Raw genomic sequence first — 26042 nt, 5'->3', positions numbered from 1 at the left:
TAAGAGGACATGCTTCAAAGTATAAAATGTTTAGTAAGGTATTTTTAGCTGATTTGTCCCAAGAACAAACCCAAACCCTCCCTAAACAAACACACGTAACAACTCACAATTAAGCCTGATATACCAGTTTAAAATGGTAAACATATCAATCCAATAGTGACAATTAGTAGCAATTACGATGCACATTATTTTAAAACACAAGTTAAACTAATACAAAGTTCTAGGATGCAATTAGTGTTTGTAATGCCTCTTTAGTAAGATGACTTGGCCTGTTGGTTAATCTACTTCTACCTGAAGTAATCTTACCAGAGCTGTGCATTGTTGTTTTCTTGCTACTTAACAAATCTGGCATAAATCATCCAATCATAGCAGTTCCCTTCTGGTATGCCCATTACAGGTCTATGATTATCTCCAAATATTTTCCTTCTACCTTGTCTCCTTTTCTTCCCCAAATACAGAATAACCAGTTTGGCTAGCTCTGGAAAATGTTAATCATACATGCAACATATGACTAACCCAGGCTTCACAACCCTAAGGTTTTGTGTTTATTGGCATTTGAAATAACCACTACTCAACTAGCAAAAGCTGATTCTATTAGCACAGGGACATGATCATAACCACTGGTATATGGGATTAGTTCTGGTACTTCTGAAAGACTTTTCTTTCCTAGTTAGAAAGCTGCTTCAGTGCTCTCAGGTCCCTGGCACTGCTGCAACCTGCCTCCCATTCATCTATACAAACTCTCACAATTGTTTCTTTCCACATTTGCAAGCCATTGATGATCCATGCTGCTATACAGGATCTGACTCATGAAGGTTTGTTTCAGGTGTTCAGAGTAATCTCTCTTCATAGTGGATTATAGTATTACCATGTTACCAAGACTAGAAATTAAAACAAGTTAGAAAAACTGCTTTCTTATGATCTGAGGAGTCAGTTTACAAATCTCTCCTTAATTCTGTTTGATAGAGGTACATTTTATGCACCTGTATTTCAGTCTGCAAATTCCATTTTCAGTTATAGGGCTTGTTTACCTGCTCAGTTGTCCTTTAATGTTCATGTTGAACTAATGGGTGGTAACACAAAGCTAACAATAGACAGTGGCAAAACCTTGATAGAACTCTGATCACATAAGAGCTCCCATAGACAGAACTACCCAAGCCAAACCAGTATTTCAGATCTGTTGCTCAATTTCTATTTTCAGTGATCAGAGCACCAATTGGGAAATGTTAATGAATGAATAGGGCTGGTCAAAGTATCCCCACCAAAGATAGTTTCTCACTTGTAATTATAGAGAGAGAGGAAGGAAGTGCAATGAAATATTAGAACTACTACCTAAGCTTACAGTTTACTCAAATGCAGTGAGGAAATGAAGGAAGAAAACACATGAAGGCATTATTATTTTGCTTGGTTTTGTATTTTGGGGGGGCCAGCTAAAAGAAAGAGTAAATGAGATTACAAATTGAGTGTCAGTTTGCTTCACCTTTCACATGCCCTTGAAAAGATTATTGACAAACCAAAAGGTATCCAAAGCTAAAGCTCTGGGAACAAGTTTTCTTAGGCTTCTAGGAAGTCAGCAGTACTCCTGGGAGCTCAAGCCAACTGCACTGTAAGATCCATTTCTGGGACCTCATGGACAGCTTGTTCCCAGGAAATGTGCCAGAGGCCCAGGAAAGAGACAGCACTGCAACTTACTGAGAGACAAAGTTAAGAGCGCACAGAGATCTGAGCATACAGCCTAGTAAACCTATAGCCAAGCGAAGCTTAAGAGAGCGCTGTGATACTCCTCCATGAAAGCTACATAGCTCTGTCAACAGCAGCAGCCTCACTGGCATACATTTCAGCAGAATAGTGAGACATATGATTCAAAACCTAGCTGAGTAGGAAACATACAGAAAAATGGTGTGAAGGGGGAAGACAACAATAATTTACAGGTATTTAAGACGTTTAATTTGACATAAAAGTATCACCCAGTCAATCAGGAAGACTGAAAGGAGGTAACTGCATATGCTGGGCTAACAAAGTTGCCCAACCCCCTTTCATTTTCACTCTGTAGATATTGAAACAAGAAGCTTTCCCATAAATGTACTCAAGAAAATGTAATCAAGTCACTTTTGAAGATGAAAGTTAGGAACCATAGTCAGTTAAGCAACACAATGCTTAGTGGAACAACCCCTAAATAGCTTTAAAAATCTAAGTTTAGATGTGAATTATGATTTCCCTGGGTGATCAACAGCAACTCAGCATTTTTTCTGTTTTCTCATCATTGTGCTGTAATCAGAATCGGAGCAATCAAGCAGTGTTAAATACTCCCCAGTTTCAGAAGTCTATTCCTGAAAAGTAAGGTAAAAAGAGAACTCTGAACCAGGCTGTACCACCCCTACTCACAAACAGCTTTTTCTACAAATAAGTCTTCTCCTCTTCAATCTACTAATAAAATATTACTCAACTTAAGGATGAAAGAATCCTGCTTTGTGTTGGAAAAGAGGGTTGAAAAAGTCTTCTTGCCACTAAATACCTATTTCACACATTTCAAACTTTGTCTTTTACAAGCTAAGACACCATCATTTGAATTGGGCTACATATATCCCAGCTTTCTGAAAAATAGCTGTACCCCGTTGATGATGAAGTTCAATTAAGAACATTCATACTGGAGAAGAGAGGACTATTAGAAACAATATGCTTACTAAATGAGAGGACAAACTGCATTTATTATAGAAACATAAATTTTAATCAGGTTGAGCTGTACAAAAAGCCACTAGAATTAATGATGAAAGTGGAGATAAATGGCAACTATGGCCTCAATGAACCATGCTGAAGAAGCAGTAACTCTAACCAGTTTCTACCGGTGTGAAGAATGGGGCAAGTTGAGTTACTCCTGTATTATTGTTTGTCCTACACAGCTGTGCTTACAACTTAACTTGCACAGTTGTCTAAACTAAGGCGTACATATTTCAGATAAGCTTGCATCTGGGAAAGTTTCCCTCATTTTTATTCCACTTTGTATTTCAAATAATTTCATTTTAAATTTGTTTGGCTATGACTCATGTTTGTGGGCAACAGCTTATCACTAGGCTTTGGTTGAGTGGGTGACATAACTCTTAAGAACCTGTTACACAAGTACTTTTGAATTTTATCATTAAAATATCATAGAAACTAAGGTTACTTTATACAGAAGGATAGTCAAAGAGGCTGAGAAATGCCAAGATGAAGCAATGCCATTTAAAGCTTTTATTGTATCATAGTCACTTCAAATGTTGTGAAGCAGTTTTCTACAATCTTGAGCTTTTCTTCTGAAAGAAGATTTTCCTGCTTTAGCTGTCCAATAAGAGCTTCCAGGGACCTGAGCCTGCCTAAAGTTTTTATCTCCTGCATTTCAAGGAGTGTTATCTTAGAATGCAGCTTTGCAATTTTTTGCCAAAGATGATCTCTGTCTATGTCTTGTTTGCAATAAGAATGCTCAGTTTGTAATACTTCAGTTCCCCCATAATTGCTTATATATACAGATTTTTCAGTTTCTATTTCTTCCATGTCAATGAACTCCTGTTTAATAGGCATGAAAGAAGTATTTACCATCTCAGACTCTTTTGAACTCTCAGCTGGTACAATGATAGCAATAACAGATTCTTCATTTCCATTAAGCTGTTCAATAGTTTGTGTGATTGTACTGAATAAAACTGCGTTTTCACTTGATGGCTGTACTTCCACAGAACAGCCTGCCATATGTGAGTTGGGGTGTTCAGTTGGATAATCAGCAACTGTTCTAACTGTGTTTTGAAATTTTAAAGATGAATCCAAGTATTCAGGATCTGCGACTTGCAAAACTGTAGCTGTACAACTTAATGGATTCTCTATAGAGGCATGAGCAATGCTAGCTTCTATGTTCTGGACTGTCGCTGCCATCAGAACAGGTTTGGTTTGGTGAATATGTTCAGTTGAGTTGAGAGAGATGTTGTCTTCTTGCACGTTTTCTGTATTCTGAAGGTGAACTTTCTTTTTCTGTAGAGGTTTGCTCAAGGCTGAGCAAATTGCTTCTGCTTTTTCATCTAGACTTTCTGTAATTGCAATATTTTTCTTTGGTGCACAAGGTTCAGGAGATGCAGTCACATTATCCATCTCTTTGCTCAAGTTGGTTTTGTTTTTAATCAATCTTTCTATCTGTGGGCTGTGCTGAGAAGAATCTTTTTCCTGGAGAAGAAATGATACCTTTTAACTAGGAAGTCACTCTAGTATAACAGAATGCATAGAAGTTTCCTCCTCCTAAAAATGTGTTCTTGGATTACTAAGATTTTTTCGTAATTATTACATGTTTTAGAGTATTATTCAAAAATTAAATCAGTAACATGACAACAGTGCATGTATTTATCTCCAGAAGAAAGTGTTTTTGTAACTTTAATCATCATCATTTGAGGCATTCTCTGGTATTAATACAAATAAATACCTTAAAGTTTACTAAATGTTTGTAATTGTTCATTTAAAAAAAAAAAATCCAACCAAAGCTCCTGTTAGAAAAATGGCTGGTTTTCTAATTGACAAAAACTTGTTAGTTTTGCCTAGTACAGTTAGTGAATTCAAATTAAAGTCTGCCAAACAAGTTAGTGAATTTAAATTCATGACAAGCAGGTATACCACTTTTGCCAATCAAAGCAATGACACTGGGGTAGAAAAAGCTACTGATACCTTTCAGCTGAATGCTACCAGAGGTCTGATGATCCTTTTTAAATTAAATTTAGTATATTGACAGAACAGAAACAAAACTTGCAATGTACAAGCAGACTTGCAATGAACTGTGTGGGTGCATGTATGTGCATGCGCACATCCACACAGGTAACTTTTGAACAGAAAAACAAGAAAAGGTGTGAAATGTTGAATTTCATAAAGGTGAAAAATATTTAACCAAGGAAATACTTATCCAAGTTTAACAAATGGAAAGGCTTCTTTTCCCCATCTACACAAACCAAATTTTCCCAAGACTGGATTTAGTACTAGACTCTAAATAAGCTCTTTTATAGGTTGCCAATATAAAATATGTTAATGATGAAGAGTTCGTTTTTCCACTGTTTGATTTTTTAAGAGGGAAGCTGTAGAAGTTGTAGGTCAGCAGACTGAGAACAATAACAGAACAAGAAAAGAGAAGCAAGCAAGTTAAATGTTGCTAGCTAAATATAAAAATAAGGCAGGCAAGTGCTAACATAGCATAATAGCAGGATGAAAAAATGATGCACGTGAAAAAAGATAATTCCAAATAAGCATTTATAAAGATTTGCATAGTTCAGATATGCCAGACCCCTGACTAATCAAGCTGCTCAGTGTATTCCCTGTATCTTATCAGAATTGGCAAGGGCTTCAGCGATGCATGAAATAGGTGAACCAACACTGCAAGAGTATAACTAGACTAAAAATATAATAGACTGAAATATGTATGTAAAACAATAAGATGAATCCCCTTACCTGTAGTTTTATCACCCTGACAGTGGCTACCTAATCATCTATCAGTCCTAGGGATTTCAGGAGAACAGGGTATTTCTTTTTCTCTGTTCTACCAGCATGTGAGGGAGATTGCCTGACTGAACTGCTCAGTCCTTCCTTTTCTGTTCACAGAAATAAAGATTCACTAAATAAAGGAGAAAGCTCCATTTTCCAGAAACTCTGTCCTTGAGTCGTCTCAGAACCCCCGCTGGGCTGGAAGGAGAAGGAGGGCAAGAGGCCAGAATTCTTGCCTGGATGGAGGGGCTACAACAGGAACTTTACAAAGTCCCTGAGTTTGTTTCTATGCAGCAGTGATTCCCAAAGTGTGCCACAGCATGCTAGTGCTGAAAGTCCAATTGGGGTGTGCTGTGATCCCTCCGCATGGAGGTGAATGTTCACTTCATCCATCCATCCAGCACCCTGCACATGTTCTAGATACTCCAGTGGCACCTGCTCCTCTTCCCTGCCCCACTTGCTCCCAGCAGTGCCTTCTGCTGCGAGTGGCCAAACACGCTGCACTTTGCAGCCCTGTTCATCCCCTCCACTCCTCTGCACTCTCTATGCTGATAGGAAGGGCCATAGGAATGATCAGCAGTGTATGAGACCCTGCAGGAACAATCTCAGCAGTGGGGACTGCCCTTACCCCCCGAGGTACAGCCCCCCTTCATATCCTTTCAGAAAAATATACACACCTTTTTGGGTGTAAGAGTGAAGCGTGTGGGCAATTCTATAAAAGTGTGTGCTCAGCTATTGAAAGTTTGAGGAATACTTCTATGCAGAGGCAGATGAGTAGGCCCAATCCATGGCTAGCTGTAGCACCTCAAGAGTGCCAGGAGAGCTGTCACACTGCTTGAAGGATGAAAAACTCAAACATAAAATCTCTTTAGCATGGGATGAAGACTACTCATTAGTACTTGACTGATTGAATAGTAGATACCCATGCAAGATGAACTAACATTGTTTAAATCTGATATTTGGAGCTACCCTTCAAGCATACAACACACAGGAATCTTCAGTAATGTTATCACACTTCAAAAGATCTGATGTCACGTTCTCCTTGAAGTTACAAATGACCTCCCAACAGAATACTTAGCTTGAAGATGCTTGCTCAAGCTCTTTTGCTAGTTCTAGCCACAGAATACTATAAAGAAAAACTTGTGCCTCAATTAACAACATTTTAGTCCTTTTCTTTGCCATAACAAGCTTAAAAACAAGCTAGAAGCTCAGTGAGTTTGAAATGAATAGGAAGGTAGGTGGTTTTTCTTTGCAGGTGATCTTAATCATCTTACTCTATTATAGTTTTCACATAAGTTGAAATTAAGTTTAGGATATGTTCTAAGGAATCATTTCATGTCTCTAGGAGAGAATTAGGATTACCTCTTATGCCCATGACTTACTCAAACAGTCAAAGATGCTGGTACCCCATCAGTGCTTCTTGGTCCACCTCATATATTCAAAAAACTGAAAGAAATCCTGATTGCTTACCACCCTCCTGAAGAGCCTCTTCGGCCTATGCTGGGTAGAGGACATATTCATAGGGACACCTCCACCTCCAGAATTAAAGGTGAATTATTCCCCATTTACTGATCATTCCTGCACTGTATCACAGGAGACTGCTTCCTGGGCAACTCATTGGCCTGGAGCTAGCAGACACGTGCCTGGATACTCAGTGACTGGATCCCTTCAAGACTAGCAAGTAGGAATATGAAAAGATCTGGCTTGGCATTAGTCGAAGGAACAGACGTATGATAAATTCAGTGAAATAAGCCTCCATGAGATGCTGGAGATGGGGAAGTATGAAATATCCATAGGGAGTGGGCCTTGAATGGTGATATCAGTATTGCCCTTTATTTCCTTGCTAAGAGGGAGGAATCAAAACTGATACTTTCTCCCCTACCCTCTTTTGTCATCTCAAAGCAGAAAGTTTTATGTAGAAACTGCTAAAAGTATTACTTCCTTGACAAAAATTAAGGGTGCCTCACTACATTTTTGGCAGCATCACTATACTGCAGTTACCCATGCAATATCTTTTCTATAAGAAGTCTTGCAACAGGACTATGGACCTCAGAACAAAGAGGGAAGCTTAAACTCCTACTGAAGTTACTCTATTCCTCCCCATATAAAGAATTAGATCCAACACTCTGCCAAACCATCCACATACAAGTTCTTGTCTAACTTATTTCTAACACAGATCAAGCATGTCACACAACTTCAAGGCATATTGCCCAGAGACATCAAAAGTACCCTAACACCACAGGTAAAGCAGGGGGATGACAGCTGTCAGTGTCCCTCTGTTGTAAAGGTTGTTAACATGCATTTGAGAGCTCCAAAAGGACTCTGTTGCCTACTACAGAGAAAAGACAAAAGCTTCATAGTCCATACCAATTGGCCATGGGGTGACATTTGTTCTTGATGCTTAATGTGGAGACTGGTTTGACCTTGAGTGGGCAGGCAAGACTTCCAGGTTTTAGCCCCAGCAGAAGCAGTGGCACAACCCAGTGAAATTCCACAGCTTTGGCTGCAATGAACACACACACATACACGGATACACATATATATATCTATATCTAGAGATAGCTCTCTCTCTCTAGATATAGATATATATTTAGGTAGATATGGATATATATGAGATGGGTCTCTCTCTCTCTCTCTATATATATAAATAAAATAACTCTATAAAAATAAAGGCAAAAAATAAAAATATATATGTATGTGTACGTGTGTTTGTTATATATGTGTGTGTATATATGTTACATAGACAGTCCTCGACTTACGACTGAGTTACAATGAATGCCACGTAAGACGCTTATAAACTGACACCTTGTTTCGACCTTCTGATGTGGGTTTCGACTTCACGACGCTGGATACAGCATTGTGGTGTGGTGAAAGGAGGGGGAAGGGAAGAGGTGGGGGGGGGCAGATCAAAGCCCCCTGAGGTGAGGGAGGGGCTGGGGCAAGTTGCTCATCCAGAGGCTCCCACCCCGGGAGGTGGCATGTGCCCCCAGATCAATGCGGGGCGGGATGGAGTGGGTGGGGCTGGGGCTGCACCAGGCTGTGCTGGGAGCAGGGGCTACGCCCCAATGCTGCTCGCTCAGCTGGGGCATGCGTGGGATGGGGCCACTGTGCTGCCTCTGGAGAAGTAACACACAGAGGCGGGAGCTGCCCCCACCTCCCAGATGAGCTACAGCTCTGTCCTGTGACCACCCTGCCCCAGCTGGGTGAGCAGAAGCAGGGCATTGCAGGGAGGGGGAAGCGTGTGCCCCCCAGATCAGGCTGGGGCAGGTGGGGCCGGGACTGCACCAGGCTGCACTCTGGGTGGGCGACAAGGCCTATGGGGAGGCTATGACCCCCCCCCAGCCTCTGCTCCGCTCCCCACCTTGCCGCTCACCCTGATCCAGGGACACCTGCCCCCGCCCCCCATGCCCTGCCACCGCTTGCCCAGCTGTGGCTCATCTAGGAGCGGGGGTGGCTCCTGCCGCTACACACCACTTGTCTGGAGGCAGGACAACGGCCCCGTTCCACACTCTCCCCACCCTGGCTGGGTGAGCAGCAGCAGGGCATAGCCCCCGCTCCCAGCCCCGCCCGATGCAGGCCCAGCCCCGCCCGTGCAGATCTGGGGGCACATGACCCACCCCCCATGCCCTCCCAGATGAGGTGTGGGAGCTGCCAGACAAGCAACTTGCCGCAGCCCCAGGCCCCCCCTCCCCCCGTACCTTCCTTTCCCCGACACCACTTACCAGCTGGACGTAACTATATCCAGCATTGTAAAAGAACCAATTCCCCATTTATAACATTGTTCCTATGGGAAAATTGGTTCCAAGTTACAACGTTTCAACTTACGATGCGGTTTTCAGGAACCCATTGCGTCATAAGCCCAAGGACTGCCTGTATATGTGTGTGTACATGTATGTAGGGAGAGAGATAGATAGATGGATAGAATGTCACCCCCCACAAGACCTGTAGCAAATGTGGGGGAAAAAATTCTTCTTGCCCCCATGTGGCTATCACTAGGGCTGTGTGAAGCTTCACTCCCTGATTTGATTTGGCAGAGATTCAGCCTGATGCGGTGGCCGAATCTCCGAACTGAGTCAGAGGACCCTTTAATCTCTCTGAATCAATTAAGAATCCTCCAAATCGATTCGGTGATTCAGATGTAGATACAGCTTTAAATGTTTTTGTTCTATATACCTCTAGGTAGCAGGGGCTCTGAATGCTGCAGTGTTGGGGCAAATGTAGCGTCCCACAGATGCATGGGGGGATACCCAGCATGCTTGGCAGCAGACCCGGAAGTAGACCAGAAGCACTTCCGGGTCCAGTGGGGAGCGTGCTAGGGGGTCCCCCTGGCTTGGTGATTGGTGTGGCCTGGGTCTGGGGGGGCACCCAGGGTCCCCCTGTGGTTGACTGCTGAGACGGGTGGATAAGGGGGGGGCCCCCCAGTGCGCTGCCCAGCAGAGGACCAGAAGTACTTCTGGCCCACTTCTGGGCTCACTGCCAAACACACTGGCAAGCCCCCCGCACTGCTGTAGGATGCTCCATGCACCCCAGCACTGCAGCGATCATGAGCCATGCTGCTACCTCAAGTTACATAGGTGAACTTTTAAAGCTGTGCCTGTGTCTGAATCGCTGATTTGCTGAATCAGCGTCCAATTGTCGGATTTGGATTCAGCCAAATCGAATCAGGGACAGTCATCCGAACCAACAGATCGAATCACTGTCCCCGATTCAGGCCAAATCCAAAGTGAATAGGGCTCGTTTTGCACACCCCTAGCAATCGCCAGACCCAGAAGTGTTGGAAAAACCAAATATCCTCCATTCTGCTCTTCAACAGAACAAGGAAAGCAAGCATAACATCACAGCCTCTATCTAACTGGAGAGTCAGAATTTCTTCTGAAGAGTCTGCGCCCCCTCCATAAACATGAAAGAATACAGCAGCTAGGATAACTAAGCTGGTTAAACATTTAAGAAATAAGCAAATTATTGCTACTATTTTTATTTGCATTTTTAGAGTGCCTAGCACAACGGTGAGCAGGGCTCCCAGCAATTATGTTAATAAAATAATAAAAATAATCATTACATAAAGACTCTCTCGTCATACCCAATACGTTGCTGTTAGCTTTTCATCAGCTGCTAGATTTTCTTCCCATATTTTTTAGAAACTCACTGTAATTACTTTTAGTCTGGAAGAGGCAAAATCTGCTTGCATCAAGTTCACTTGAAATTCAGGAATGTCTTTCTCTAACTCTGTTTTGGGGCTGTTGGTTGTAGCCATGTTGGTCTAAGGACACAGGCAGACAAGGTTCTTTAGGTAAATGTGATATATTTTATTAAACCAACTAAATAGTTGGAAAAATTGTTCTTTGCAAGCTCTTGGGCGCAAACACCCTTCTTTGAGCGTAGGGAGAGTCTGTTCTTGGTTTGTGTTCTCCTGGATGGAATAGAAGCCAATATGCAAAATGCAGGTCTGTGAAAATGCAAATGAGTAGCAATGAGGACTGTATAAATAAGGTAATTAGCCACAGATTTCAGTTAATAGAACTAAACATCAACTGAGTTTAAAAGTTTATCCAGTTCTTTTCTCTGCCTCCAATATTGTTCTTTACTGGATGATTTGGAAAAGGTAGTAAACTTTTATAGTCTCCAGCTAAACTTATATACTAAAAATCATTATCACATATTTGTGCAACATGGTATCTTTATTTGGCCAATTGTAACACAGTGCACAAGATTAGGGTAGAAAGTGTCTTTTTTGACAAATTTGGGTCAAAAGATAGAGAATCTATGAATTTTAAACTAGCTGGGATTAAAAAAAGAAAGGTAAAAGCAGATATCAGTTTATGTGAAATGTCAAGTCAGTCTTTACTCCTTGGCTATTACTGAACATAATGCACATCAGTCATTAGACAGCACCTAGCACTGTACAACATATGATGCTTTGAGCATATAAGAAATGTATTAGAAGGCAATTTGTATTACAAAATTTTAATGGGAGGATTGGCTATTACTGTATTCCTCTGAGTATGACACTTAAAAGAAAAAAAATCAATATTTCTTCTAAAAATGGCTTACGTCTTAAATTTGAGTTTAAGTCGTAAAATTCCCAACACAAAATTTCTTATCTATGCTGCAGAATTTGTATTTTTGTAAATGAGCCTTTATTTGATGTTTTACTTTATTCTTAAACTGAATCGTAAAATTTGAGTGCGTCTTAAATTCAGGTTTATCACATATTTGAAGGAACATGGTATATTTGTGCAAAAGTATAAACTATGTAGAAACTGCTGTATGCAGCATATAATATAATATGATCACATCAGAGAGATGCATGAATAAAATACATAATTAAAATAGAAATATTTTAAAAGTTGTGCTTAGGCTCTCGTCCTTCAGGGACGTTTACATTAGAAAGTGTAAGGAAGTGAAGAAAGACATCAAGGAAGGGAAGAGGTACAGTTTGAAATTAAAAATCTGTAAAAGTCAGTAGTTAATACCATAAAATTACATCTGTTGACAACAAGATAACAAAATCACGTTACTTGAAACAAAATAGCAGTTGTAAAAAGAAGCATTATTATTTGGACAGAAATGGCCTAACAGAAACACTTTGAAGATTTCCAGTAAAAATGGACTTTTCTCCTATCTAACTGGTTTTACATGAGGGAATTTTGCATACCTCTTGTCACAGTTTTTGTATGCCTCTCCTATCACTGTAAAATACTACTGTAAAGAATCAAAAGTCTATTTTTCAGAATATATACATATTCAAAATTTTATTTCTGTGGATATTAAGAATGTATGTGAAAATTATACAAATATTAAGATATATTGAAGTGACACCTTACCTGATCATCTGGTGAAGAGAAAATAGTCGGTACTGCAGTTTGTTTCAAGTATCGTATACCCCAACGCACATCGAGGGAGTCAGGGGTAAAGTGGTCACTGCACAGGAGCTGATGCTTACTGGGAGTCCATGCATCACGCTTCATATTCCGCAACCATTTCTCAAGTCTTTCTTTATCATGAAGCGGAAACCTTGTTTAAAAATATCAGCACAAAATCAGTTTAGACTTCTCAGACTTCCCAGCTCTACATGAAACTTATTTTCAACTGCAGCATATAACTGCTATCACACTTGAGCCACCACCTTAACTCCAAAGTGTCAAAGCTACATGCCTAATAGTAAACGTGCACAATTTTTTTTTTGGTATACAAGAAGGCAGGAGGTTCAATGTTAAGATGCAAGGAACGAGGGTTTGAGGACATGAAGAAGATGGTAGCAAAACAACACAGGAAGATGAAGTGTGCATTGAGGGGGTTTAATTAGAGTGCCACTCTAATTAAAGTGCCTGGAGTGTCATGTGTATCAGCGTCCCTATGCTGAAAAATGGCAGCAGGGGTGCTTTAACTAAAGATTGTTCAATGAGCTTTAGTTAAAGCACCCCTGCTGCCATTTTTCAGCATTGGGATGCTGATGCATGTGACACTGGAACACAGTAATTACCACACTCCAGCAGACTCAGTTAACTGACCCTGCTCCGATGCACTGTAATTACAGCATGTCAGAGTAGCCTTGCTACACATGTGTAGGCACCCCTGGGTCTGAAATGTGCATTTTGGGTTAAGCAGCTACCTGGCCATATTTGGGGTCAGCATTGCTGTATGGAGTCAGGAAGGAATTTTACCTCATTATCAGATTGGTATGTGCATGGTTTTGACTTCCCTTTGTAGTTGGGGAGTGTGGCCCTCTACCTGGGACCTTTTAAGTGTAGGTTGATAATATTTCATAGAAGCAAGATATTGGCTGCTGTTGTTCCCCTGCTTTACCTGTGATAGGCTGGGGTGTTAGATCTATATTTTGTCAGGGCTGACAGTAGTTTTATGTAGAGTTTAGATTATAGTTTGTACGGGATTGTTTATCTAGGGATGGTCCTCCCTCAGGCAAGGGGTTGAACTCAATGACCTCTGAAGGTACTTTCCAGCCCAACTTCTGTATGATTCTCTACATCTCACCCTCCAACCTATGCCCTGACTGTGTGCTCTCTCCAGGGTGTTATACAGGGCAGCGCCACACCTCACTTAAAGAGATTCCCACAGGTCTGTCTGACAGCAGCTTGAACAGTTTCGAGGCAAAGCTTCATGGAAGACCATGGGCAGCATGTTCTCCGCCCCTCACTGTGACCCTTCCATGTAACACCAGATTGCCCTGTATACCTATGACAACCAAGGATGCATTGAACAAATGCTGCGTACACCTTGCTGCACGTACAAAGAATGGGAGAGAACCTCTTGAGGGCAGGCTGGAGGCCTTCTCAGCCCCTCCCTGGGCTGACGTCCCAGTGGCTGTCTCCCTGGCCTCTAAGGAAAGGAGTCGGGCACAGCCTCCACGGGGCTCCTGGGCTCCAGCAAGGCTTCTCCTGTCCACACCTGGGGCAGCTTCAGGTCAGGAGGAGACTTGAAAGAGATTTGTGTTGCCTCACTGACTTCAAGTGGCTGTCCTCCCCCTCCCTGGTCTACAGGATGCCCTGAGGAGACTGCAGGGGAGTAAGGAGGGGCAGCCTCTCCTGGCTCTGAAGGGAAAGGACCTGACCGCTCCCCCAGGCCCCAACTCGCTCCCGGCTCAGGACGGCCAGGGTGGGATCCCCAGGGAGCACTCCTGCCTCCTGTGACCCCGGGGCCTTCCGGCATCCCCTGACCCAGCCTGGGGAAATGACGTTCCCGGGTTGAGAACTGCCCCTGCCCTGCTGCCAGCAGTCCAGGCTTTGGAGTGACTCAGGCTCCAGGGTGCAGAGTGACGTCAGACTCCAGGGCTGGGAGCCACGTCCAGCTCGGAGTGACGTCGGACTCCAGGGCTTGGAGTGACGACGGAACCGGAGGCCGCGGGGAAGGGGCAGTGCTCCGCGCCCGGCCGCACTCACGGGTAGAAGCTGAGCTTGCGCTGGTCCCTGGCGCTCTGGCCGCCCCGGTTCTTGCAGCAGGAGGCTGCGCAGTATCGGGGCATGACGGGGGACAGGCGGGAGGGGGAGCGCCAGGGACGCGCCTCGCGGGGCTGCCCGGCCCGGCCGGCCCGAGCCCCTCCCCCACCGCGGCCACCCCACTTCCGCTTCCCTCTGCCAACCGCCCGGAAGTAGCGTCAGAGCGGCAGCGGGTAACAACAGCCTTCCACGTGCGCTGGGGCGGCGGCGTCACGTGCGGCGGGCGGCCAATGGCGGAGCGCTGCGTGTCGCACTCGCTCTTGGCCCGGCGGCCCCAGCTCCCGCGGTGAGACGGAGGGTGCGGCGCGCGCGCGGCGGCAGGTGAGAGCGCAGGGCCGGGGCCGGGGCCGGGGCCGGGGCCGGGGCCGGGGCCGGGTGCGGTGGAGCCGGAGCCGGAGCCCGGGCGCTCCCCGGCGGGTTCCGGAGCTCGCTTCTCCCTCGCCTTGTTCAGAGCCTCCGCTGGCGGCTTGCCCCGCGCAGTGCAGAGCCCGCCCGGCCTCCGCGGCTTCCTTAAAACCCACAGTATGGTCTCTTTCTTTAAAAGACTGCTGTTCGGCCTCGTGTTCAGAATTTTGAAAAGCCCCTTACATTGAAGGGTCCCCTCTGGACCAACCTATGCGGTACTCGTGGGGTGGGGGTTGGTCGTTTTTGGCTGTGTTGGTCTCAGGACACCGGCAGACACTGCAGTGTTTTTTATTAGATCAACTTGAACAGTCCGAAAAAATTCTTCTGTGCAGGCTTTTGGGTGCGAGCACCCTTAGTCAGGCTGACAAAGGGTGTTTGTGCCCGAAAGCTCGTAAAGAAGAATTTTTTTCCAGCTATTTGAGTTGGTCTCTGAAGTACTCTTTTTCTTATAAACGGAAAATAACCGTGTGTGGCCTTTGGCCAAGTGCGACAGCAAGTCGCTAGTTAAGCCCCCCAGGCCAGAAAGTGAAACTCGCTCCTTTGCTTTCAGTTTGCAAACTGAAAGAAAGGAAATGTGAGATGAGCAAATGGTGAAAGGCCCTGAGCATGCTGTGAGGTCAGATAAAGGACTGTATGAACCTTGCGGGGCTAATAGTGATAGGAAGATGGATAGATGTGATATAGAAGTAAATTAGGCTTTAGGATGCCCACGCTAGTAATGGGTGCCACAGATGGCACAGGCAACTGCTGTGTATGGGATCTAGGTTCTCAGAAAAGGGACCTCCCTTTGCTGGACTGGAGGGATTGATCCTCCAGCAACAGGAGAGCAAGGGCAGGATACCGCTGACAGATGAGGTATCGGGTGTCACTTCCTGAGTCAGTTTAATTCTTCCCTGGCCCTGCAGCTACTGTCAAATGCAGGGCTTTATCCTTGCCATATAAAAACCCAGGCTGCTTATGGATGCTAAAGAAACGAACAGAAAAGCCCAGTCTTTGACCAAAAGAAGCAGCGTGTTCATTTGACTTGCCTCTGCAGCATCTGTTCAGATCTGGTGCTTCAGCAGGGCTTTTTGGCTCTTTTATCTAATAGCTGATTGAATCTACAGATGTTGAGTGAGCTATGTCCAACTAAGATGGTGCCTCTTCTGGACATGTGCTTGGTTCAGCACAGGAACATGCTAAGTTTAAAGTGAAGTGCTAGGGGATTTTTTTTTAAGGTCTGTAAGCAGTCGCAGTGATTATGGGGTCAGAGAAGGTTTAACATGGCTCTTGACAGTGATACATCCTCTCACAGCAGTTTTCTGCCCCCATCATGCTCTTCACTGAAACTTGAGTCCCCTTGCCTCCATTCCTGCACCCAAGGGCACAAACTTTATCAGGCAAACCTCAGAGCACACACGGGGCCTTAACTTGTGGCACACCTGTCAAAAAAGTTGGCCACCACAGTGATAGATGGCAAATAGGGCTAAGGGGTTAGGCGCTTACTGAAAAGTGTTCTTGGCTTCATGGTGGTATCATTAAACGGCAAGTCCATATCTGTAACAGTAAATAGGAAGAGAACTATAAAGGCACAGTTAAGTTTACCTGGGAATAGTATTCAGGGTTGAAATGGTAACATTTGAGACTTGGCAAACTAGTAAGAAAGTACATCTGGAAAAGGATCTCAGAAGTTTCTTGTATACGTATTAGAATATATATTTAGTAGCTAGAAACATTCTAGGGGGAATTGTACATTTGGCAACTAAATACACTGATCAAAATACATTTCAGTTTTGAGACTCTTAGAACAGTGGTATTTTGCAGGCTGCTGGCCAAACAAATACTTAGGAGGTCATGTGTATGTATCCAGTCTCGGAAGGATTGGGTAATGCATGCAGTCAGGACAGAGCATGCAAATCAATATTGAACACATGCTTTCGACATTGGTAGCAGCTGAATGTAATTAGCTATCTTTCTAGATAATTTAAGGTCTGGTTTTTTTGAGACCCCTATTTAATTATAATTTAAACAGTGTGTAAGGTGTTGTCTGATCATTAGATTTGGGATTTGCATTTGCATTTCCTTTTAAAGCTACAGGCTCCACTTGTAAAATAACATTGATTAATAGCAAAACAAGTTTAAACAGCTCATGAATACATGCTTTGGGGTCAGTCTTGTCCCAGAATATTTGCTACCTTCGAAGTTGCATGCATAGGAAGGCTCACTTATTCAGGGGATAAAGGTTGTAGCCATGTTGGTCTAAAATTACAAAGTATCGCCTCTAGAACATTAACTCCTTATTCAGGGGAAGTATTCTTTCCTATCTGAATTGCACTGATCCCCAGATGATGCAATTTCCTACTTATTCAGAAAAAAAATCCCTAAAACAGGGATACAAAAAATCAGGGACTCAATATAGACATTGGATGTATGACGCATTACAACCTGCCTGACGTGATTTACCAGGTACCTGCCAGACCTGACCTTTTACATATTCCTTTCTCCCCTTCCCTCCCCTACTTTTTGTCTTCCTAATTTTCAGTTATTTCCGTTTTCACAGACAACCTCTTTTCCACCTTGAGTTACTACCACTGTAGAGTCTCCTTTACTCACCTTCCCCCCACTCCCCCCAGCCTTTCCTAATTTCTCCCTATTTACATTGTCACTGACAACCTGTCACTCTTTTTGCTTCTCTCATTACTTGGAGTCTCAGAACAGCAGAGACTTCCTATGTCTGAACAAGGGTGACTTTGCCTGAAAGCTTGCTAAGAACTCTTTCCCAACTACTCAGTTGGTCTAATCACATCTGTTCAAAGAACCTTGCCTCCCTAAAACAGGACATGGTTAGTGGAATTCCTAGCTGTTCTGTTGGCTGGAAGATGTTGAACTCTCTTTGGGGATTCTACATTCCAGTACTTTTAATGATTACCCCTTAGACACCGAGAAGTTTCCAAGTACCATTTTTATACTGGAAAGGACCACTATTATGTTTTGAACATATCTTACAATATGCTTCATATGTAATTGTTGTTGGCATATGTTGTAGTCTACAGACTTACGTTGCCCATACGCTAACACTGTCTTGTTCCCAAATTTAGTAGAGAGAGATTCTGGTAAAAATTAATCAAATAGGCTATTCTATTTAAACTTTACCTTTAAAAAGAGTGACACTGAGTGTTCAATTTAGCTGTATGGTTATAGTGATATTTGATTTATAACTTAGTTATATTTACTGGGTAAGTCCTCTTTATGAGGCATATTAGACCTCTTAAACTTTTAGTTTAAATTTTTAAAATTAAAAAACAATTAAACATGGTTTTTCAAGAAAAGAAAACATGCATTACTTAACTGGATTGTGCCCAGTGGAGATTATTGCAGAGGAACAAGTGCTGGTTAGGTCAGGTGGAGAAAATAAGACCGAAAGGGACTTCAGTAGGTCATCTTGTCCATTTTCCCCTCCGCAAAGTGGGATTATTTGGATACAAACTGATCCTGACAGAGTTTTGTATAATATGTTTTTCAAAAACCTACAATAATAGAGACTCCACAACCTTCCTAGGTAATCTTTTCTAATGTTTAAGTGTCCTTACAATTGGCATTGTTACTAATGTCTAACTGTGGCCTCCCCTACCTAAATTAATCTAATTATTTGTCAACCTATCTCCAGTGGACATGGAAAATGATTTATGACCTTCTTTGCAGGTAAAAGTGACCTGTTACCTATTTGAAGACTGCTTATTATGTTTCCCCTTAGTCTTTTTCTGTGGGCTAAAGAGGCAAGGTTCTTTCACTTTTTTTCTTCCCAGATCATATTTTCTAGATGTGTAGTCACCTTTGCTCTTTTCATGGCTCTTCAGTCAGTCCACATCTCTCTCTACGTCTGGTGTAAACTGGGTGTGGTGTTCTGGCTTTTCAGAGCTGAATAGAGTAGAAAGGTTATTTCATGTTTAATTTATGGTACTTTTCTTTGTACAACTCAGTATGATGATTTTATTTTAATACTATAACATTGTCTCATTCAGTTTAGATGCACTAAAACCTCCACATTCTTTCTGCAGAACTGCTGTTTAGACTACTGTTCCTCGTTTTGTTAATTGTGTGGCCCAGTGGTGTCAAACATACAGTCTGTGGGCTGGAGCTGGCCCATGGAGCTGTCTCATCTGGCTTGTGGGTCTCTCTGAGGACCCCATGTTCTCTATTGGATATGTGCTGTCCTCTGCCCTGCATGCTATATTTGGCACCCTGCAGCCCCTGGAACCCTTGTATGCTGGACCCCGTGTGCTGATCCAGCCTGCAGATCAGCCCATCAACCTTCATCTGGCCCAGAGGGCCAAATGGTCTGACACCTCTGGCATAGCTGATAACTCCTTCCTAAATGGAGTGCTTTGTACTTGCTCATACTGAATAGTATTCTTTTTTTCCCAGAATTTCTTCAATTCTCCCAGGTGGATTTTGCAGGCGGTAAGGTCTGTGTTACCACAGCTGACAATATTTGAGCATTGAGCTATCTAGTTGAAAGTTATCTACATAAGCTACAGTCACAATAGCAAACTGTAGGATAGAAGTGTATCCTAGCAGCCGTGGGAAGGACTGCAGACAGTTTAAACAGGAAATGTGAAATATCACAGAAAGAACAAACTGAGTGTTAGTAAGTTACAGGTGAGAGGCAAGTGTGGCTATAATTAAAGATCACTCAAACTTTCGAAATTCTCAGTCTGCAAGACTAAGGTAGGATAACGGAAGCAAAAATAAAGCCCTACTAAACCCATCTTAAATGCTAACAGATTGCATGGTTCCTGTTCATAAACATAGCAGAATTGCAGTTTGATCAACTAAGGTTTCTTTTTTGTCTTTCTAGGATCTTTAGAAATGGCTACCACACAGTCTGTCTTCACATTCGCACTCTGCATTTTAATGATAACTGAATTAATATTGGCTACAGAAAACTATTATGATATCTTGGGAGTTCCAAAAAATGCATCTGATCGCCAGATCAAGAAGGCATTTCATAAACTGGCCATGAAGTACCATCCAGACAAAAATAAGAGTCCTGGTGCAGAAGCAAAATTCAGGGAAATTGCAGAAGGTAATATAATCCATAAAAATACTTGGTTTATACATCTCTGTGGGCCTATACAAAGTTGATTTAAATACTCTGTTAATTGCAGGTTACAACTTACCTTGCTTGGCAGAAAGAAGTTGTGGTTGTCCTTTAATCCTATAGTGTGCATCTTTCCTGCATCCTTGCATAAACAAATATTTTAGGGCATGCACTATGTTCTACTGTATCTGTAATGCTGGTCATCAGAATGAACATATCCAAAATGTAGTATACCCTAGGTTGTTGGCCTGTTCCTCAACCCCACATTGAGAGGACAGAACTGCCTGACTAAAATGGTGCAGCTGGGACTTAAATCCCTGGCGTATCTCTTGAGGGTCCTTGGGACACATTCCTTTGCAGCCTGTCAAAATGCAGCCCTTGGGGAAGGAAGCATTTTACAACAGGACCAAAAGTATGATTGTCAATTGACTAGAACCAGAAATCATTCTTTGTCTTTAGTAACTTGAACAGTCTAATTTGAAAATCATAACCCCAGTTACTGTTCTGTTTTCTCAGCTGAGCTCTGCCATTATTTTGGTGGCTGCTATCTGTGACTAGACACATAGTTTTTAGTATTGTAAAAGACTTACTCCTATGTTACACAATACATTAATTTCTTGGTTTGGTGGCTTTTGATATAGCGGTGGCTAATGCTGTCTGAATTAAAATGAGGGCAAGGGAACATGATTTTAACTGGGAAAAGTTTTATGCACTGATATTATGTAAGTGTTTTCAGTGTTGCAATAGAACAATACCATAAAAGAAATAGTAATTTTTACAATAAAATTTAATTCAAATTTCATTGTGCTACTTTTTGCAAGGCCGTTAGAGTTCTAAGATGATGTTGATATGAAGTTCCTGTCTTTGTTTTCCAGATGCTATAACAAATTCTTATTTCTAGATGTATATTTGTAGTGGCCTGGTAAAGTTGAAAGTAATGTAGTATAGAAAACAGGCTGAAAGTATTATGCAGAAAAATGATCCATTAGCAAGTAATGGGAAGTAACACTGCCCTCTCCCCCTAAACTACAGGCTTCCTTCTAATTGGATTGATAGCATAGTCCTTCTAACTAATTCAAATAATATTGAGGGCCTCACTGAGACAATTAGTTGTATTTTTCCTTTCCTATTCAGCATATTGATTGTGAGAGGTAGCTATGATCATGAGTGTTCAGTTAGTAATATAATTGGAAGGAGAAGCAGATTCTTCACTGCTGATTGCAATTATATCACCCCTCGATGGTGAAAATGGACTACAGAGGCTATTTCTAATAATGATATGGGACCACTCTTCTCCAGGAAAGTGAACCATAGGAGATATTCAGATAGTAAATGCAGACTAATTGTAAGGCTTTTAAATAAGTAGTAGAAAAAATTATTAAAATACCTGAAGTTGGCATCCAGCATGTTTTGTTCTGAGGTAGAAATGCTGATAGACAAGTTAAGGTGTTTTTGGTTTTTTTTTTTTATCAGCTGTGGTTCTGGATCAGAGACCAGGTAGCAGTTTGATTCCATTTGAAATGATTTCCATTGAAAAACAAAAGTTTGCCATAAACTTGTTTATGCTGGGTATTTCTTGTGTTTGGTGCCCCACCTCCCTCTCTCATATCTCTTGTTTCTCTGCTGTTCTGTATTGAATGCTGTTTGGCTTATGGAAGTGGTCCTGCCATATGCCTGCAACCTATCTTGTTCCTTCTAACAGATGAAAGTTCATCTGAAATCCTGTTACAGGGTAGGTGTTCCTGTGATAGGGAGCACATCTAATAGTTTACATTTTGGGGGGAGGGGTTGGAGGAGGAGGGAGATTTCTACTTAACTTTGAAGTTGTTTCTTAGTCTGCGTTGCCATTTAGAAATGTTCTCCCAGAATAGAACATGTCTAAAATTACAGGACACTTCTCCTCTTCCCCCCTGCCATAACAGTGTAGACCACTTCATTTTATCTTAATGTTAAAATTATGTGAATGTTTGATGACAGTACCACTTAAGGCCATTGCATACAGAGGGGAGCAAATATCATTGTTTTTGAAAGATAAATATCTTACACATAACTATTTTCTCATTGACATACTTCTGCAGCCTATGAAACTTTATCAGATGAGAACAAGCGAAAAGAATATGACCAACTTGGCCATGGAGGACAAGGAAATAATGGCAGCCCCTTCCAACAATCGTTTAATTTCAACTTTGATGACTTGTTCAAAGATTTTGACATATTTGGTCAAAGTCAGAACTCCCGGTCGAAGAAGCACTTTGAAAATCACTTCCGGGGTCATCGGGAGGCTCACAGTAGGCAAAGACGTTCATTCCACGAATTTTCCTTTGGAGGTGGACTGTTTGATGATGTGTTTGAAGATATGGAAAAAATGTTTTCCTTCAGTGGCTTTGACAATGCACACCGACACACTGTACGAACTGATAGCAGATTCCATGGATCTAGCAAGCATTGTAGGACTGTCACTCAGCGTCGAGGAAACATGGTTACTACATATACAGACTGTTCTGGACAGTAACCCTTATTTTTCCCCCCCCCCTTCTTCCTTTTACTATCTCTCCTTCCATTTCATCACCTTGATGACTTTTCTGGTTTTGTGCTGATATGGAACATTTTTTTTATGAGCTGTCTAAAACCGATTAAGCTATTTAAAGTACTTAACGTAGCTTTAAAGAAGCTGTAGGTAAACTAATTCTTGTAACCAAGAAAGAATAAATCCCACCTGAAAACACAATATAAGTGTTTACTACACTTAAATAATATTGATAATTTTTAACATATGAGGAGTTTGTGAATGATTGTTTTTTGGCTATCCAGTCTTGTAGGCCCACTTTTTTTTAGTTTATTGGTGCATGAACAGCTACAGATGAGGTTAAACTACTTTATTCTAAAGTGTTAAACTTAAAATGCCATTTTTAATTGTACCCTTCACTTTAACTTTCAGTATTTAGCTGCTGTGGGTTTAAATTGTGTGATACTACATGTATAATTCACACACAATATAGCAGTGGAAACTAACTCATCTGCATTTAATTTGCATAATCTAGGAGCACTGCAGAGTTCTCAGCTATATGATTTTCATTCATTTTTATTTTTAAATGGGATTATGAAGAAAAGGGAGTATCTTGAGATTCTCCAACTTTGCGCTTCAGTTAAGCGAAGCACTGTCTGGAACGTACAAGTTCATTTGTAGTTCTGAATGTCTTCTGTGTGGCCTTTAATCCTCTAAATACTTGTTTGAGCACAGTTTCACATATGTGTATGTGAGTAATCCCACTGCTTTCTCTGGAACTATTCATGTACATAAAGTTGTGAAGGTGCAGACTTTTTGTTTGGTTGTTTTTTCAGGATTCAGGCCAATTTCTAAATAGATTTGAAAAAAATGTATTGCAGTACACATCTGTTTGTTGTATCTCCATGTGTAAGAGAGGTTAATGAAAATACATTTAGTCTTCATTTTAAACTCTTAATACTCCTCTTAATGCTTTAGTAGAGTGGTGCTCAACCTCTGGCCTACAGGCTGCATCCAACTCATGGGGCCATGTCATCTGGCCCATGGGACCCCCTATGGGTCCAAAAACTTGGCAGCAGGGGGAAAGTTGCAGCATTAATTATTGTGGTTTCCAAAGCCACTGCAGTTAACACTGCTGTTCCTGCTCCCTTCTGTCAAATTTCTGGACACCTGTGGAAACCCACAGGTCAGGTGATACAGCCCTCTGCCAGACTGTGCAGTGTTGCATCATGACTGGATCCAGTACAGTGTTGCACACTCAGATGGACCACAGGTGCCAGCTCCACACTGGATCTGGTCTACAGACTGAGTCTGTCCATAGGATTCAGCCTATAGACCAACCTCATGCTACTTGTCTGGCCTGTGGGACCAGAAGGTTGAGTGCCACTGCTCTAGTAAATGTAAATTAAAGGAAAAGTTAGGTCTGTATAACAGATATGACTAGAAAATTCCAAGCATTGTGTGCAAAATTGTAAATCTGCAAGCATTGCATTCAGAATGACTTCAGGTTTATTACTCTGAGCCAGATGACAAGAATTTTCAGTTGATAGGTAAACTTTTCTCCAAGTGAATAGATGACAAAAAATTAAATTTACATTTCTGGCATTTGCTTTACATGGCATTTGAGTTTGCTATGGAGGTGACATCATGCTAAAGTTGTCAACTTGTCAGTATGTTAAAAAACCCATAGACTGATGTAGCTTGCAAAGGAAAACATTGGTATTCTGATGTCATACCCAACGGATCTAAATGTGAACCCACAAAGTTTTCTTTTGAGTTTCTTGAGACTGTTAATGTAGGCCTTTTGAAGCTCGTATGGGCTACATCATCCCCATCCAGTATATCAGAGTAAGATGGCCATCACCTAAAAATCACCATTCTGATTTAACTGACTTTCAAAAATGTACTATTTTCCATTTTGTTGAGAACTTGCCTTTCAAATTGATAACATTAGCATTCACTTGTTTCACTCACTTGTGTAGTATTCTAAATAGATTAGGTCTGTTTAAAGTCCTGAACTGAACTTGTTGCTATAGGGAAGAGACTTAACCCTTCAGTTATTCTTTTGATATTGCTTGGTCACAGTTTCACCACAACATACTATCCTTTATTCAATTTTTACTTATCTAAATACTGAAAATGGATTTTATGTTATGTTAAGTGCTTTTCCTATCAATCTTTGCCTCTTTATTTATAAATTGACTAATACCTCATTCTGTCTTTATGAAAAGTCAGTAATTTGTGCAACCTTATCAGAATGTGCAATATTATTAAGATAGGAAGAATGTGCTGCTGGTTTTTTGTGCAAGTAGATTTTAATGTGCAGTATACTTACCTGTATGTTTCATGCAGATTTCAGAACGTTTTCATAATATGCTCCACACAAATATCAGTCATATGGATGGATGCTGTTCACTTAAGTACCTGTTTGGTATTATGATAAACTTAAGTAAACAATTATGTACCACTTGAGTGAACTTTAAGTTGTCCCACAGCATCAAGCTCAAAAGTCTTAACATCTTCTGTGAGATGCCTGTTTATCATTTGGAGGAGAATACGTATTAATAAATATTAATGAGGAATGGCATGCCCTTCCTTTTATATTTAGGTTGTATGCCAGTGGGCTTTCTGTAATGAAGACTGCAAGAACTCTTCAGGTGAGAGCTTGGGACAGCTTACTTGGTAAGATCAAATAGTTTATAACATTACTCTGTGTTTTTCTTAAAAATAAATAAAATCCTTCTTGCAAAATACCCTCATAAGGAGTTCAGGTTCTATTGTTTCTGACCAGACTTGCAACAAAGTTTCACAGGGTTGGTTGACCTCTTCTGAAGCATGGGCAACTGATGCCACCTTAATCAGGGGGGCATGTGCCCCCCCCCTTCCCCCCAGCACTGATTGCGCCAACCAAGAAACATCTGCGGTATTCCCACTCCCCGGCCGGTGCTTGCAGGGTGGCACTGGTGCTTCCGCTTGCCCGTTGCCTGGCTGGGGAGTGTGGCCTGTCAGGGGGTGCACCTGCACCCCTATGCGTCGCCACTGTTCCGAAGACAGCTGGATATAGCAGTTAATCCAAGTCTCTTGAACAGGAAGCATTTTTATCCGTTATCCTTTTTTTTTTTTTTTTTTTTTTTTTTTTTTTTTTTTTTTTTTCTTCTAACTTGGATTAGAAAAGCAACAACTAACCTTGTTTTAAGATTGTGATGAGCTTGAAATGTGCCACTCATTCCTCTTAATTTAAAATTCAGTAACGCAAGTTGTCTTTGTTCAGCCAATTGCATGCATGAATGCTGTGTGCCTCCGGAAGCTGGGGGGGCATGGTGAGCCCCTGCAGGTGGTGGCAGCGCTGTCAGCAGTGGGAGTGTGGCAGCAGCGAGCAGGGAGCTCCCGCAGGCAGCCGCAGCGCTGTCAGCAGCAGGGTGGGGGGTGGCGAGTGCTCTGAGAGGTGCACGGGGCTGCTTTAATTAGTACAGCTCCAAGAGCTGCGCTAGTTAAGTGCCTGGAGCATAATGCACTGAAAAGCGGTGGCCGGGCGCTTTAAACTGAAGCTGAAAAACGCACCCAAAGCCATTTTTCAGCATGGGGGCGCTGATGCATGTAACACTGGAGGTTGCTG

At 42.1% G+C, this 26042-nt stretch overlaps 2 protein-coding genes across 3 annotated transcripts; one reads left to right on the top strand and one right to left on the bottom strand.

Moving 5' to 3' along the window:
* Window positions 1-2688: 2688 nt before the first annotated feature.
* On the bottom strand, window positions 2689-14550 carry THAP5 (THAP domain containing 5). 2 transcript variants are annotated; one of them, XM_059725987.1, is made up of 4 exons: window positions 14379-14457; window positions 13730-13914; window positions 12306-12495; window positions 2689-4185 (listed from the first exon to the last, which is right to left on the bottom strand). In XM_059725987.1, exons 3-4 carry the CDS (start codon window positions 12447-12449, stop codon window positions 3229-3231), a joined length of 1101 nt encoding a protein of 366 aa, XP_059581970.1. In that variant the 5' UTR covers window positions 12450-12495; window positions 13730-13914; window positions 14379-14457; the 3' UTR covers window positions 2689-3228. The 2 variants fall into 2 exon arrangements, with proteins under 2 accessions (XP_059581970.1, XP_006263757.1); XM_006263695.4 differs by lacking the exon at window positions 13730-13914 and having other exon boundaries at window positions 14379-14550.
* An 80-nt stretch (window positions 14551-14630) lies between these two features.
* DNAJB9 (DnaJ heat shock protein family (Hsp40) member B9) lies at window positions 14631-25179 on the top strand. Its single transcript, XM_014601100.3, has 3 exons — window positions 14631-14756; window positions 19678-19905; window positions 21999-25179. Exons 2-3 carry the CDS (start codon window positions 19689-19691, stop codon window positions 22430-22432), a joined length of 651 nt encoding a protein of 216 aa, XP_014456586.1. The 5' UTR covers window positions 14631-14756; window positions 19678-19688; the 3' UTR covers window positions 22433-25179.
* The last annotated feature ends 863 nt before the right edge of the window (window positions 25180-26042 follow it).

This window comes from Alligator mississippiensis, chromosome 4 (assembly GCF_030867095.1).
Source record: "Alligator mississippiensis isolate rAllMis1 chromosome 4, rAllMis1, whole genome shotgun sequence".
In the NCBI taxonomy this organism is placed as follows: domain Eukaryota; kingdom Metazoa; phylum Chordata; order Crocodylia; family Alligatoridae; genus Alligator; species Alligator mississippiensis.
Note: the sequence above shows the minus strand (reverse complement) of the source record. Positions and strands in the feature narration are given on the sequence as shown.